Genomic DNA, 13,842 nt, shown 5'->3' with positions numbered 1-13,842 from the left:
TCTGGGAACGTTAAGTTCTGGATTTAGTTCAGGGTCGCAAACTATTAAAGGAAAGTGTCTGGGTATACCAATCTCTGTTATCTTAATGAGAACAAAGAAGCCTGACATAAACTTTTCACCAATGGGTTCCTTTTGGTCGTCATCGAATAAATGCTTTAACAAATATTCAGAACTTAACATCTCATCCTTCATAACCTTTGGAATTCCTTCTAAAGTATAAAGTCTTGCTATAGCTGATGGATATAATGAAACAGCGTCGAAGTCAGCAATGAGTTTCTCTTTACTCTTTTGTTTAATGTTATCTGACAGCATACATCTTCCACCTTGAATACAGCGTGAAATAAATTCTCTTGGTTTATTTGAGAGGTCATATAAATTTCCATTCGGGAAGTACACTCTGTTCTCAAATAATTTGTTAGCAATTGAACAAATACTAACGTAGTCATAAACGTTTAAATCAAATTCTTTTAATATGTCATTGCGGAACTTAACAAAACCTTCTCTTAAAATTCTTACATCTTGTTTGCAATAAAATGAGCTATATTTTTCTAAATCGAAATGGTTTTCATCTATTCTGCAACCTTTGATGGAATCTATGTTTTTCATAAATGTATCTGCATCCTGGATAAACTTACATGCTTCAGAAATGACACCAGTTCTGTTGTCATTTGCTAACAAAGTACTGCTGTAGTAGTTATATGGAAATACTTCTTTCGGTCCTGTTTGTAAGTTAAACATAGCAGGAAATAGTTTAAGCTTCTTATTTATAACACTGTAAGAGTCTTTTATAATAATTGCCCGTCCTTTATATAAACCAGTTATTTGCATTGTTCGTGAACCTTTAATGATGGGAGTTCCTTTCACTTCTGTCATGTGTCTTAAGATGAAGTTTATATCATAGCTGAGGTTATGGAAATATATTAAACTCTTGTCAGGAAGTCGCTCCAAAAATTCTGTTGCACAGTTTTGACCCCATATGCTTTCACTCACTGAACCATCTTCACCGTCGTAACATATGTTAAAAGCTTTATGAACTCCATCAGTGCTACATTCAAAGTCAGCAAAGAAAACGTGCTCAGGAATGAACTTACATTTAGCTTTATTTACTTCTTTTGACTCTGCTTTCTTCTTCAGTTGTACACAATACTTTGGAGCATATGTCAAATCTTTAAATGGTGCAAGGTTCTGTTTATATAAGTCAGTCGTATATGTGAAAAGTTCTCCATAAGAAATAGGTTCGAAATATTTGCACTCCCACAATGTTTTCATAACATCCCATAGCGGTGTAGTTCTATCCATGCGAACTACATATTTATCTTCTCTCTTTGTATAAATCTTCATCAGTTTCTCAATGTTCATTCCACCACAAGCTTTGAGAATTTCTTTGTAATTTCTGACGAAATATGTTGTCATAGGTAATCTTTCGTTTAACATGTAGTTGTCTTCAACAAGAAGTAAGTCAATAGTTCTAACAGTTTCACATTCTTTTGGTATATATCTCTTTATTTCATTATGTCTTGAGTCATTGAAATAACCAATGGTAACATTAAATGCTATACCAGTTGCGTCAGAAATTTCTTGTACTTTACTTTGAGGAAAGTCTCTAACACGAATGACTTCTCTCATATGGTCAATAGTTTCTTCATTTACTCCAGCCTGAATGCAAGCATAAACGAAGCAGTTATCTTCTGTCATAAGTGTTGCAGTTCTTTTGTTCAGTTCATTGAAGATTTGGTAGCGTTCAAGATTTATAGGTAATGTGCAAAGATACTTCCAGAACTGACCGCTTCTCTTCTTATAAAACTTCTTTTCACCATTATCTTTCCAAAAGCTTTCTATAAGTGCTGGGTTTCCTGTTTGCTTAAGAGCTTCCAAAATGGCTTTCTGGTCATTTGTCAGTGTGCTTTCATCTCTATATGGTCTCTTTTTTGGTTTGCCTTTCTTTACATCTGACATCGTTAAGCCTTCATATTCTGTTAAATCATACATCTTTATTTCAGTAAGATTCTTTATGTTTGTCAAGAAGAAGTCATAGTGCATTTCAACAATACCTGCAGCATTTGCTTCTATCTCTGATATAAAGTTCTCCTTCAAGAGCTGATGTAGTAATGTTCCAATATTATTGAGGTTTAACGTAGAACATTCATACTTTCCACCAAGTTTATAACATACCATCCATCTTTGTTGGGAGTTTATTTTAATCTTCTCTAAGAGTCTCATGAAAACCTTACCGAAATGTTTGTGTAAGTAGTCTCTGTTTGGTTCATCTAAAGCTTCGATGTTAAAGTCAATGAGTCTATTGCCTGTCTTAACATTCCTCTTCCTATTCTCTTCATCTTTCTTTAACCATCTCTCACCTTTTTTGGTTTGTCGTCAATGGAACGAAGGACATCGTTAGCTTTGCGAACTTGTTCTATAGCGCTCTTAAACATCTCTCTTCTCTGTTGTTTCAGTGTGTCGTCTCTTCTTCTTGTTTCACCAACGTTTGCATTTGTTATGTCAAACATTTCTCTTCTTACTTCATGAGGTACTGAACGTCTATGATATAAGTCAATAGCAACGTCATTTAAAGGAAATGCTCTTGCATGGACTTCGTCCTCGCCGCGTTGCGGCTTTATGAACTCATGAATTCTATCATAACTTATTGCACCATTATAGTCATTGAGGATGTCAGCGAGTGCTTTTTTGTTTGTTGCGTAATGCTTTGCAACATCTATATTAGCTTCTGTAAGAAGTTGTTTTATTTCCGAGTGTTCTAACTTAGACAACTTCCGATACATCTTTAGTAGGAAATAAAATTTTTTTTTTTGAAAAAATTAGATTAGATTTTTTAAAGTTATTTTTCTAAATAATTTAATATTTTTATTTTAATGAAACACATGCAAGATTGCAAGTTCTTTTCATACATTGCTCTCGCTACTGCCATCAAGAATGAGTTCAATAATGCTTCAAATGTTAATGTTATCTTTAACAAGAAGTTTGTGAAAGAATCTAAGTTTGGTCAGTATGTCAGACCATTAGCTATCGTCATTGACCGCAAACGTTATACTTCACAAGAGTTAGCAGTAGTTTTGAAACAAAAGAGTTTCTTCGTGAATGTCAAAGATACTCATTATACTGTCATAAAGAACTCTAACGTTGACTTCTTCAGTATTGCTTTAAATCTTTCCGAACAGAAAGAATATAAGAAGGGTGAAACAAATGTGAAATATTATCCTTCATCTCTGAAGACAATAACGAACAAAGATGTTATACAGAAGTTCTTACCAAAGGTTGAAGAAGCTTCTATTGACATTGACGAAGAAAGTGAAATGGTTGAAGAAATTGACCCTGACGTCATTTAAGCAAAAATATATTTTTGGTTAGTCTTCATATCGATATTTTACAACAATTCCCCAATGTATAAACTTTTCATACGCTTTTTCATAAGCTTTATATACCTTCAGAAATTTTGCATAATCTTTAGAAGCATTTAGATATTGTTTAAATGCTTTGTATGTCTTCAGAAATTTTGCATAATCTTTTACATGTTGTTCGTTCTCTTCTTCTGTCATGAGTTCCGAATATTCTAAATTCATGTTCTTTCATATGAGATAAAATTTTATAAAAAATATAGCTTAGATTTTTTTTATTCTTCCTCTTTGAAGTTATCGAAATATTCTGTTATTTTTTCCTTCAGTAATGGTAAGTCTTCTTTGAAGGTAAGAATTGTACAACCTTTAATATCATAGTGTGTTTGAGGAAGAGTATTTTTGACAATTTCCTTTATTTGCTCATTCGGTGTCATTGAAATCGGTAAGTTTTCACGATAGAACCAGTTTCTATCAGATTTATATATCTTAGCTAAGTCATAAAAGCTCTTGTTGTTTCTTCTCACTAAATGCAACATAACCATATCTTTATCTTCTTCATTTTCCATCTCTTCAGTATATATCATATACTTATAACTCTTTTTCTTTCCTTTTGGTACCGAACGCGGTATTCTTTTCTGTATGCTTTTGTCTTTGGATTCAATGACTTCATCTTTTGCTTGAAGTTTCTTTCCATCTCTCACGTTCTGCTTTATATAGTTCATCTAACATCATGAAAATATAACAAGCATAACGAGGTGAAGCCCACATTGCTAGCATTTACTAAAAGTCTATGAACATAATATCCTTTCAAACCAGGAGCCAAATTCTTGCGATTTTCGTACGGAATCTCTTCTCTCGGTTTTCCGAGGGAAGCAATCATATGAGGAAATTCTTCTAAAGTTCTTTTGTCTGTTGTTTTCAAACCAATGATATGATTGCTTTGTAGACGAAGAGCATTCATTATACTTTGCATTTTGGTACATGTCATCTTTGACCGAACGAATGAGGCGAAGTTGTTTGTTATATTGTATGTATTCGTATTCTTCATTTATGGCTTCATGATGATAGCAGTTGTTGTGTTCTCTAATGTTGACATTTCTGTTCTTACATACAAAATAAAAAAATAAAAAAAATAAAACTAACTTTTTTTCTGACTTTCACAAAAGACCAAAAATAAACGCTTTACATGTATTTTTCAGCAACTTCGTCAAATAATTTTATAGCTTTATCTATCTCATCTACTTCAAACGTTTCTTTACCTTTCATGGGAGCACCATACATTTTCTCAAAAACTTCAAGCAGTTGTTTCAGAGCTCTCATATCATTAACAAACACAACTTGACTCTATTGACTGTACTGTCATATCTTTGAGTTATATTATATGTCCTTCCTATCTTATATCTTTTTGTGTTGAAGTCCTTCGGTTTCTGAACGATATAAAGTAAGCCTTCACTGCAACGTTCTGAGTCGAATGAACCATATGTTATGAAGTTATATCCAACAACTGGGTCTAACCATAACAAAACTATTGGTATAAGACTTTTGTCTATAAGATATGCTCTTGTTCCATGAAATGCTACTGATATCATAAGCTCAGGATTTCTTGTCAAAATTTTCTGAGTTGAAGCATTTCTAACCCAGTCGTTTGTTTTCTTTCCAGATGGAGATATAATGTCTGACAAAGAATATTTGTTGTATTTCTTTGAGTATCTTACGTTTAAATCACCTATTCTAACCACTTTGGTGTCATTGTCTATCTTTCTAACTGTTTCAAACTCAATGTTTGTCATTACTGTCTTTACATACAAAATAAAAATTTTTCTTAGAAAAAAATTAGCGTTATTTTTCTAACTAATGAAATTCATTATTTTTGTTCATGGGCTATGCCCGCCGCTTTGCGTATTTATGTTAAAATTTATGGTACCATTAATGATATCATGACTGTTCTCGTTCATGTCTGATTTACATCTAATGAAAAAGTTTAGAAGAATTTTCTTATTCTTTCTGGCATATTTTTGTCTTTCCAGAACTCCCGCTCTAATGGTCCCAGATGTGTTGGCTTCGACTCTCTCAAGTTCTTAGATGGTATAACATCTTCAACGCCTCCTTCATATCTTACTTTATAAGTGTCATCGTTTATGTTATAGCCAAGTATTTCAATAACCACTCCTCGCTTTGCTTCGTCAATGGTTTCAACAAGTTTGCCATTACTACTTTCGACTAATTTATGACGAGGGTAAAATGCTATGGAGTCGTCAGCAGCTTTTATAAGATATCCATTACCTTGCGTTGAATCTACTATATAATAATTTCGACTTAACCTTAAACGTTTCTTTGTCAACGGTTTGTCGTCAAGAACTACACGAACTTTTGTACCAGGAATGAGGGTAAATTGTGTTGAATTTCTGATATTTTGTGTTTGACTTCGTTTCTTTTGTATATACTTTTCTTCTTGTTGTTGTGTCATTGAATTTGGTGTATGTCCTGTTGTAGAATGTGTTGAGGAATTATATACTTCGAGAAAGTGTTTCATTGTTTCTTCGGTAAAGTCTCGCTCTTGATTTAAATCTCTGAGCGTTCTTATGAAGCGGTTATGATGCCGAGTATGTTATGGTTATGGTCTTCAGTAGTGTAGTGAGTTATGTTATGCTTAATGAGAAAATCTGTGATTTCATTGCTGAGGTATGCACTGTCTTGGTCTGATGTTAAAGTACTTGGGCTATGTTCTGCTACAAACTTTTGTAAAACTCTTAACACTTCACGAGTTCCTTTATTCCTCATTATATACGCAAAAGCTTTGCGAGTGTTAACATTAATGAAGATGAGGAATGGTTTATGTCCTCCTTTTCTGCTTTGAATGAGAGTGTCAAATTGGTATGCGTCAGGAGTGTTGGAGTAAATTGGTAAAAAGTAGTCGTAAGGGTTTATTTTTGTTTGATGTACAACATTTTTGTCAAAGAACTTTTTAACTTCAGCTCTGTTAGTAAATCCCCAACTTTTTGCTGCTTCATTGAACTTCTTAAATGACCTCCATGAATGTTGTTCGAATACTTCTTTCAAGCTCATTTATGTAAAGTTAAAGATTTCATTGAACACGGTACCATGCGAATACAGTCACAAATAGTGGCATATAATCTGCACCCGAGCCTGTTGGATTTGTTGTGAAAGTGTGTGAATGATTTCCTCCTGGTTCAGTTGGTCGAAAAATCTTTTTTGCTGAATTGTTATAAGATGGAGATAAAACGTCATTGCCAGCTTCATATTCTGAGTTGTATAATGGGTGGTCTCTTAATGAGTGGCTATGGTCGCCAGAAAAGTTTGTAGTTCCTGTATGAGTGTGCGGTGGAAGGTTTGCTTCTTTAATTTTCTTCGAGCCTCCTGTTTGCTTTGAATATCTAGCACAGTATAAGAATTTATCTACAATCTGCTTCCACGTACCAAAACCTAAAACACTTGCTGGATTTGTTGAGTTCATTGACGTATAAATAGAGCCTATAGGATATAATGTTTGAAGTATTTCAGTCTTTAATGTTTGAAGCTCTGTTTTGTCTGCTTTCTTATCTAACATTGCTGGTAGTTCATGTGCTTCAAAGTTTCTGGCATGACCTTCAATGTTCCTGCAACTGTTATCTAAACTGTTAAGCGTGTCTTTTACACTAGTGCTTGGATTCTCTAAAGGTGCACTTGAACCAAGGTCAAAGTTCAATATTATGTCGTCTGCTCTAACAGTAGTGAAGGATTTATGTGTATGGTTCTTGTCAGCTTTATTATCATATAAATCTTGAGCAGTGAATTTAACATTATTTTCATCGTCCATGACATAAACATTTTTACAGCTAATTTCTTTCTTCGTTGTTATGTTTTCATTCGATGTTAAACCTTGTGGAAAGTTAGGAGGTTTATAATATAAAGCAGCCGCGTGCGGCGGGGCTCCGCCCTCCCCACCAGTTCCTTCAACCGTTCCTTCAATACTTTCTATAGCAACAGTTGAGAAGGAGTTATGTGTATGGTTTTTGTTTGCTTTATTATCTAACATTGCTGGTAGTTCATGTGCTTCAAAGTTTCTGGCATGACCTTCAATGTTCCTGCAACTGTTATCTAAACTGTTAAGCGTGTCTTTTACACTAGTGCTTGGATTCTCTAAAGGTGCACTTGAACCAAGGTCAAAGTTCAATATTATGTCGTCTGCTCTAACAGTAGTGAAGGATTCATGTGTATGGTTTTTGTCTGCTTTACTGTCTAAAGAAGTTTGAAGTTCATTTATATCGGAGATATTGTGTTTATGAGATTTCAAAACTTTGTTCGTTGCGTCAAGTTCATCTTTGTCAGCTTTACTTTTAATAGCATCTTCAAAAGTTATTTTTGCCTTAACTCTCAAAGTAAATCTTGGTTCAACTAATACACCTTTAACAAAGAAGTATGAAGCATAAATTTCATTGTTATAACCAAATGCTTCTGGTGCTTTACCTGTGTCATACTGTACAGTACAGTGTATGTCATAACCTTTAGCACGAATGAATTTATATCTTCTTTCATTAACATCTTCAGTGCTTATTTGTTCATCCTGTGTTAAATATCCATGGTAGTCCGTTATAATCTGTTCGTCTGAACTTATATAATGAACATGGTTTTTATCTGCTTTTTCGGCTAATTTCTCTTCTATCTCATTTATTTCAAGTTCATGCCTACCACCACCCCCCGAAGAAGTATTTTTCTTCAGCTCTTGAAGAATGTCCACTTCGCCATCTTTGGTGTCAATAATGAGACTTTAAGTTAAAACCTTTCCTGTCTTAATTGATGTTTGTAAAACTTCTTCTTCACTATGTTCGGGGTCATGGTCGTCATCATATCTTGTGAAATCAGAGATGTTGTCATACATTAAGCATATCTGTCTCAAAAGTTCTGCTATTTGAAACTGGAACGAAAGATATACAGAACTTTCATCATCTCCTAAAGTCAAGTCTGCTTTCTTAAGTATTTCTTGAATGTATGCAATGAGAACAGAGTACCTTGGAAAATATTCGAACAATATTTCATTAGCTGTTGGTTTTGGTGGTTCTTCTGGAGTTTCTGCATCTCTTGACTTCAATGCTCTTGCTCTCAAAGACCTAAATGTTAGAGCACCAGGTTTTACAAAGGACTTTATAAATGCTTTAATAGTTCCTGGTAAGTTATTGTTAGCATTAAGTAAGTTCCTTATGCTTCCATCATGTACGTCCATAGCACTATGTAAAAAATCTATACTTTTCTTGTAGTCAGCAATAGACTGACTGTGATTTTTTAAAGATTTGTCAATACCTTTAAGCCAATCTTCATGCATGTCTGATACTGAGCCAAGAATATCATTTGCTTCCTTTAGAGTATTTTGTGCTTCTCGTAAAGTATCCAATCTCGTACGTGCATTGTTTGCTATACGTCTTACAGTATCTATTTGACTCCTTGTTTCTTGCATCCAACCAGATAAAGTTTTAATAGTATCCGAACCATTTGAAATGAAGTTCAAAGCATTTTTAACGTCATCTAAAACTTCTTCACCAAGTACTGCCCATATCTTTCCGATTTGGTATTGAAGAACTCCATATGAAGCAGCTGTTAAACCAGTATTTATAAGGTTCCATATCCATGATTTAGCAGTTTTTCCATCCTTTCCATCTTCACCATTCAAACCGTTTTCGCCTTGAGGTCCTTGTATTCCTTGTATTCCTTGTGGTCCTTGAGGTCCGGTGTCACCCTTCTCTCCTTTCAGTTCATCTTTATGTTCGTTATAATATTCTAATGTCATAAGGTGTACATCATTACTGCTACCAGCAACGCCGAGAATTTGTTTCTCATTCATGACTAAATTCTTTAGGCATTTAATGTTGTCGTCAAATCGAAAGCTCTTTAACAATTCAATGAGAACATTTAATACTTTCACTAATGAGGCATCTACTGTAGAATTTATATATTGCACCGTTCCATCATTTATGATGGGAACCTTGCTTGTTGTAATGAATGGGTCATAAGTGTTAAAAGTATCGAAATCAATGACTTTTTTAGTTTTTCCATCGTCAATGACTAAATCATTGCCTTCAATGGTTAAAGTTGAGTTTTCGTTTACTAGTTCATGTGCTCTTCTTGCTTCATTTGTTTCATACGCATATGCAGCAATAGTCATATTTTAATGAGAATAAAATGTTGTTCTATTTGCAAAGTACAGACCCAAACGAATACGGGACAGTAAAGATACAAACAAACTTAGGTCTTCAGAATGAAGCGCTTGCTTTCAGAGTTGTTGACTTCAATACTATCGCAACTTTTGTCATAACAGATGAAACAGATTTCATAGAGATTGAAATAGATGACAAAAGAAGTGTTATAACATTTCCTAATAGAGCTGGGTATAGAATAGATAAAATTGCTGGAGTGTTAAATGCTCTCATAAATGAAGAAACTATTGACAACATAGATGTCGAACTCTCTTCTGAGGGAACATTGAAGTTCAGCAGCGAGAAAGAGTTTAAGATACCAAGAATGAGTCATAGAGTACAACTTCTTTTGGGTGCATACCATATGACATTTCCTTTAAAAAGTGTTGACAAAACGATTGAGATGAAATCTGTTCCATACGTATGTTATGGTAATTGTTTGTACATTGAGTCAAAAATAGCTAATGTCACAGGTATTTCAGGAGTTAATAGTAAAGGTTCAGTAGAATATAAGTCTTTCTGTTATGCAGTCAATTCAATGTTCATTCCAAACGTTCCTGTCATAGCAACTCATTTAGGTAAATGGGTTCGCATTAGTCCTCATAATTTGAAAGACATGCAATTCAGACTTGTTGACTTTCAAGGAGAGCCTGTAGAACTGAAGGCACCAGTGCGAATGACTGTTGAAGTTGACTTTTTAGAAAATATTAAATGCAACAGCTTACAAGAGAACTCAGAGCTAAAAATATAAAGTATGAATGTTATATATTAGGTCATGAACTTTGGTTGTTGCTGTTTGATGAAACAAATGAGTTAGTTATGTCAGTCAAGAGAACAGAAAAATATTGTGTTAGTGAAAACTGCACCAAGTCAATAAGATTAGGTTTGCATTATGAAGATGAGTTCGATAGTGTTGAAGAAGTTTTGGACAGATATTACAAATTGCTAACTTGAAATTTTTTTGACTGACGGCGCAAAGCGCCAAGACCGAAGGTCCTGACTGCTTTAATTTACTAAAACATATTTCAAGCAAAGTTTATATTCTGTTGAAAGTTTTGTATACTCGTTCGAATATTTATACTTAAACTCAACTCCTGGAGTACCTGGTGTTTCAATGATGCGGATGTTACCTATTTTCATGAATATTGGCGTTTGACCACAGCATTCGATTTCAGGGTCGAGATAGTCAATGACACATTGTTTTCCTGTTATTCGTGATATAACATTTTCAAGGTCCTCCTTTGTTAGAATTATTTGGTTCTTACTTATAAGATTTGTCAAAAGCTTCTTATCGTCTTTGAGTAAAATTGTTTGGTATAACTGAACAAGGTAATGGTCTACGTTATCTGAAGGATTTGTTTGAACATTTGTGTAAGGGTTGTCGTTGGCTTCTCTTGAAAGAACTTGGTCCAGTGGTGGATACTCTAACTTAACATCTGATGTAGCGTTAGCGTTTGAAGCTGAGTTTAAATTCACCGACTTAAGTTCTGGTTCTTTTTCTTTCAAACACTCTGAACTATAGTTCTTTATGACAATATTGTTTGTCGTTCGTGAGTCAACATTTGATGTTGGTTCAATTGGAACATTAACGGCACCAGCTAAGATGGATTTGCTTCTCATTTCATATAGAATAAAAACCTTTTATATGTATGAAATGAACAATATACTCGACAAGGGTTTGAATGTAAAGCTAACGAATGAAAATATTGTTGAATTCACTGAGACAGGAGCTGTGTATAAAGATGTAGAACTACTGAACAAAAGAGCTAAGGGAAGAAGCAGGAACATGAACAAAGGGTGGAAGCCTATAAAAATTTATGTCAACGATGGCTCAGGAGGTTCAAACATAAAGTATGCAGAAAGTTATAGAGTTTATGCTCTCACGGGAGGGAAGCCTTCATTTAAGAACAGCTATTCTAACACATATCCTCAAAAGCTAACGGATGGAGAAGTGGATGATATGAATGACAGCAAAAATATTAACAGAAATGGCGACAGAGATGCATGGAATTTGTTTACCATCAGTCAATTGAAGGTTAAGCTTTAAAATAATGTTGGTCGTTCCCATGGAATATTTTTGACTTTAATGGTATTAGTCATGATATGAATCTCAAGGTATGAACGAGGAGAGATGAGAGACTTATATGCTTCCCAAATTTCTTCAAAAGGTAATGTTGTACCTGACTGTTTCCAAATGAGTTCAATATCATAACGTGAGAAACCTTGAAAGATAACGAAGTCAGTTATGAGACGCTTTATGTTTAAAGCTAAAAACCTCCATGTTTGCATAAGTATTGCTACAGTTAAGTGGTAATGTCTGACTTTAGTACTGATGTTAGCTAATGGTGAGTCTGGTTTTGAAACTAAACCTTTTCCGGCGAAGTCGTCGCAAACTAACAAAGTGTTTGATGGATATTTTTGAAGGGGTATTTTGAAAGTTTTGATAGAATGTAGTTTGTCAGTCGTTTCATATCGTAAACTCCTGAGTACTGACGTAAGTGGTGTTTGTCAATAATTCTTTCCATCCTCAGAAGTCTTTTGCATTCCTGACTGTATAAATTCAACGATGGCATAATATTTCCTCTTACGTCGAATGTAACGTTGAAGAAATTCAATGAGTTCACTGTCTGGAACTTTAACGACAGAGGCTTGAACTTTTGACATAAATGTTTTCGCTGTTGAGTCCATAGAGTCTGAAGTTGCTGATATAATGATTTGGTCATAATATGAGTCATTTCCTAAACGTTCTGTTATGAGTATATGACGAATTAAATTAAATGTCTTACCTGAACCCATCTTTCCACAATAGAAATACACACCATTTGAACAGAATTCATAATCTTTGCTGAAAGGAAGAATGAGAGAACTGTTGAGCTTTTCACTGCTTTCATTCATGTCTTCATCTACGTCATGTATTAAATGCTTCATTTTATCTCCATTAAAAATGCAAGTCAGAAATATTCAGAACATAGCACCGAGTCTAACTGACAAGAGTATAAAGATATACTATGAACATGTTATGATGAAACCAACCAAAATTCAAGAAAGTCAGTATACTTATGAATATCCAAGACACTGGGTAGAGTATGTAGGAGGTGAGAAAGCTATTGAAATCAGACAGTTCGAAGTATTCCAGCAGGAAGAACAATATTATTGAAAAACTTTAATGTTTTGAGTATAATGATGAAACAAAGAAGCAAGATAGTTTTCCTGTTGCTGTGTATGTGAACTAGACACAGGAGATGACATGAAAGTTTTTAACACAAAGCTTCAAACGGTAGTGAGAGAACAACTGACTGCGGAAGGACATCCATTACCTTCAGAAGTTACCATAGCATATAATTTTGAAACAAACTCAATAGATTTTAAAGTCATCTCTGCAAAGAAGTCAGGATTTACATTTAATGAAGCAGATGTATATTCAAATGAAAACTTCAAAGCTATTGCATGGTTAGATAATGACGATTGCTTTAAGAAAATCTTTAAATTCAGTGACTCAAAGATGTCAATAGATGACCTTCGTGGAATGTTACCATCGACGTTTACAGTAGAAGGTTCAGTAGGATTGCTTACAAGATTGTCAATTGGTGGTATTTGGTCTCGTGAGAACATTGTTATAAAATCCAGTATAAGTGAATTTGCTGAAGAATCTATATTATGTCTTTCAAACTACATGTATTCGCCGCCGAAGCATTATAGTATAACAAACTTTGTCAGTAAGTTTAACATAAGACTTGTCGAACCTTCTTCAATGAAAGATGTTGTGCTACCTAAAGATGGAAAGGATGGACTCATTATTGAGATGATTTTAATAGCATATTAAATGAGCTTGTTCTTGAAGGTCATTCATGATGAAATAACTGTTGTAGAAGATGTTAGCAATTGTTCAGACATTTTGAAGCGTATAGATGAGATAAGAAAGAAGTTAGATAGACCGCAAAGCGGTGAGGGCGAAGCCCGTGAGAACGCTTATGTTTCATTGACTTTCTCCAGTAACGAGAACTTTTATGAGATAATATTGAAGAGAGATGATTTTAATATGGGGTAAATGGTAGCTTGGGCAGCTTTAGGCGCAATGGGAACAAAAGCATTAGCATTTGGAGCAAAAGCACTTGGAGCTTATGACGCAGTAAATAAAATGAGTGGAGGAAGGGTTTCGAATACATTAGATGCAAATAAAGGAAAGATTGGAGGCTGGGTTGCAAAGAAGTTAAGATTAAATAAAATAGGGCTCATAAATAAAGCATCCAATTTGGTTGCGACTGAGTCAGAAAATGCTTTAGGAAAGGACGATGAGTTTG

General features: G+C 34.3%; 7 protein-coding genes and 3 pseudogenes across 10 annotated transcripts, besides 1 other annotated feature; 2 read left to right on the top strand and 8 right to left on the bottom strand.

The window, feature by feature from the left end:
* Window positions 1-13,842: part of a mobile genetic element that runs on past both edges of the window.
* Window positions 582-2,175, bottom strand: TVAGG3_0578410 (organellar and viral DNA polymerase type B; the record flags this gene model as incomplete). Its single annotated transcript, XM_001292367.1, has 1 exon — window positions 582-2,175. A coding segment is annotated over one exon (1,594 nt), but the record flags the coding sequence as incomplete, so codon positions are not given.
* TVAGG3_0578400 (organellar and viral DNA polymerase type B) lies at window positions 2,450-2,780 on the bottom strand (the record flags this gene model as incomplete). The annotated part of the gene is made up of 1 exon (XM_051239083.1): window positions 2,450-2,780. A coding segment is annotated over one exon (331 nt), but the record flags the coding sequence as incomplete, so codon positions are not given.
* Window positions 2,871-3,344, top strand: TVAGG3_0578390 (uncharacterized protein; the record flags this gene model as incomplete). Its single annotated transcript, XM_051239082.1, has 1 exon — window positions 2,871-3,344. The coding sequence occupies one exon, from the start codon at window positions 2,871-2,873 to the stop codon at window positions 3,342-3,344; it is 474 nt and encodes a 157-aa protein (XP_051096906.1).
* TVAGG3_0578380 lies at window positions 3,629-4,449 on the bottom strand (annotated as a pseudogene). The gene has a single exon. A coding segment is annotated over exon 1 (821 nt).
* On the bottom strand, window positions 5,335-5,886 carry TVAGG3_0578370 (integrase core domain containing protein family; the record flags this gene model as incomplete). Its single annotated transcript, XM_051239081.1, has 1 exon — window positions 5,335-5,886. One exon carries the CDS (start codon window positions 5,884-5,886, stop codon window positions 5,335-5,337), a length of 552 nt encoding a protein of 183 aa, XP_051096905.1.
* TVAGG3_0578360 (phage tail repeat-like family) lies at window positions 6,439-7,389 on the bottom strand (the record flags this gene model as incomplete). Its single annotated transcript, XM_051239080.1, has 1 exon — window positions 6,439-7,389. One exon carries the CDS (start codon window positions 7,387-7,389, stop codon window positions 6,439-6,441), a length of 951 nt encoding a protein of 316 aa, XP_051096904.1.
* Window positions 8,122-9,510, bottom strand: TVAGG3_0578350 (organellar and viral DNA polymerase type B; the record flags this gene model as incomplete). Its single annotated transcript, XM_051239079.1, has 1 exon — window positions 8,122-9,510. The coding sequence occupies one exon, from the start codon at window positions 9,508-9,510 to the stop codon at window positions 8,122-8,124; it is 1,389 nt and encodes a 462-aa protein (XP_051096903.1).
* On the top strand, window positions 9,528-10,292 carry TVAGG3_0578340 (uncharacterized protein; the record flags this gene model as incomplete). The annotated part of the gene is made up of 1 exon (XM_051239078.1): window positions 9,528-10,292. The coding sequence occupies one exon, from the start codon at window positions 9,528-9,530 to the stop codon at window positions 10,290-10,292; it is 765 nt and encodes a 254-aa protein (XP_051096902.1).
* Window positions 10,547-10,908, bottom strand: TVAGG3_0578330 (annotated as a pseudogene). The gene has a single exon. A coding segment is annotated over exon 1 (362 nt).
* TVAGG3_0578320 lies at window positions 11,877-12,436 on the bottom strand (annotated as a pseudogene). The gene has a single exon. A coding segment is annotated over exon 1 (560 nt).

Source organism: Trichomonas vaginalis, chromosome II (genome assembly GCF_026262505.1).
Source record: "Trichomonas vaginalis G3 chromosome II, whole genome shotgun sequence".
NCBI classification, from domain to species: Eukaryota; Parabasalia; order Trichomonadida; family Trichomonadidae; genus Trichomonas; species Trichomonas vaginalis.
The sequence above is the reverse complement of the archived record's forward strand: the minus strand, read 5'-3'. Positions and strand labels throughout refer to the sequence as shown.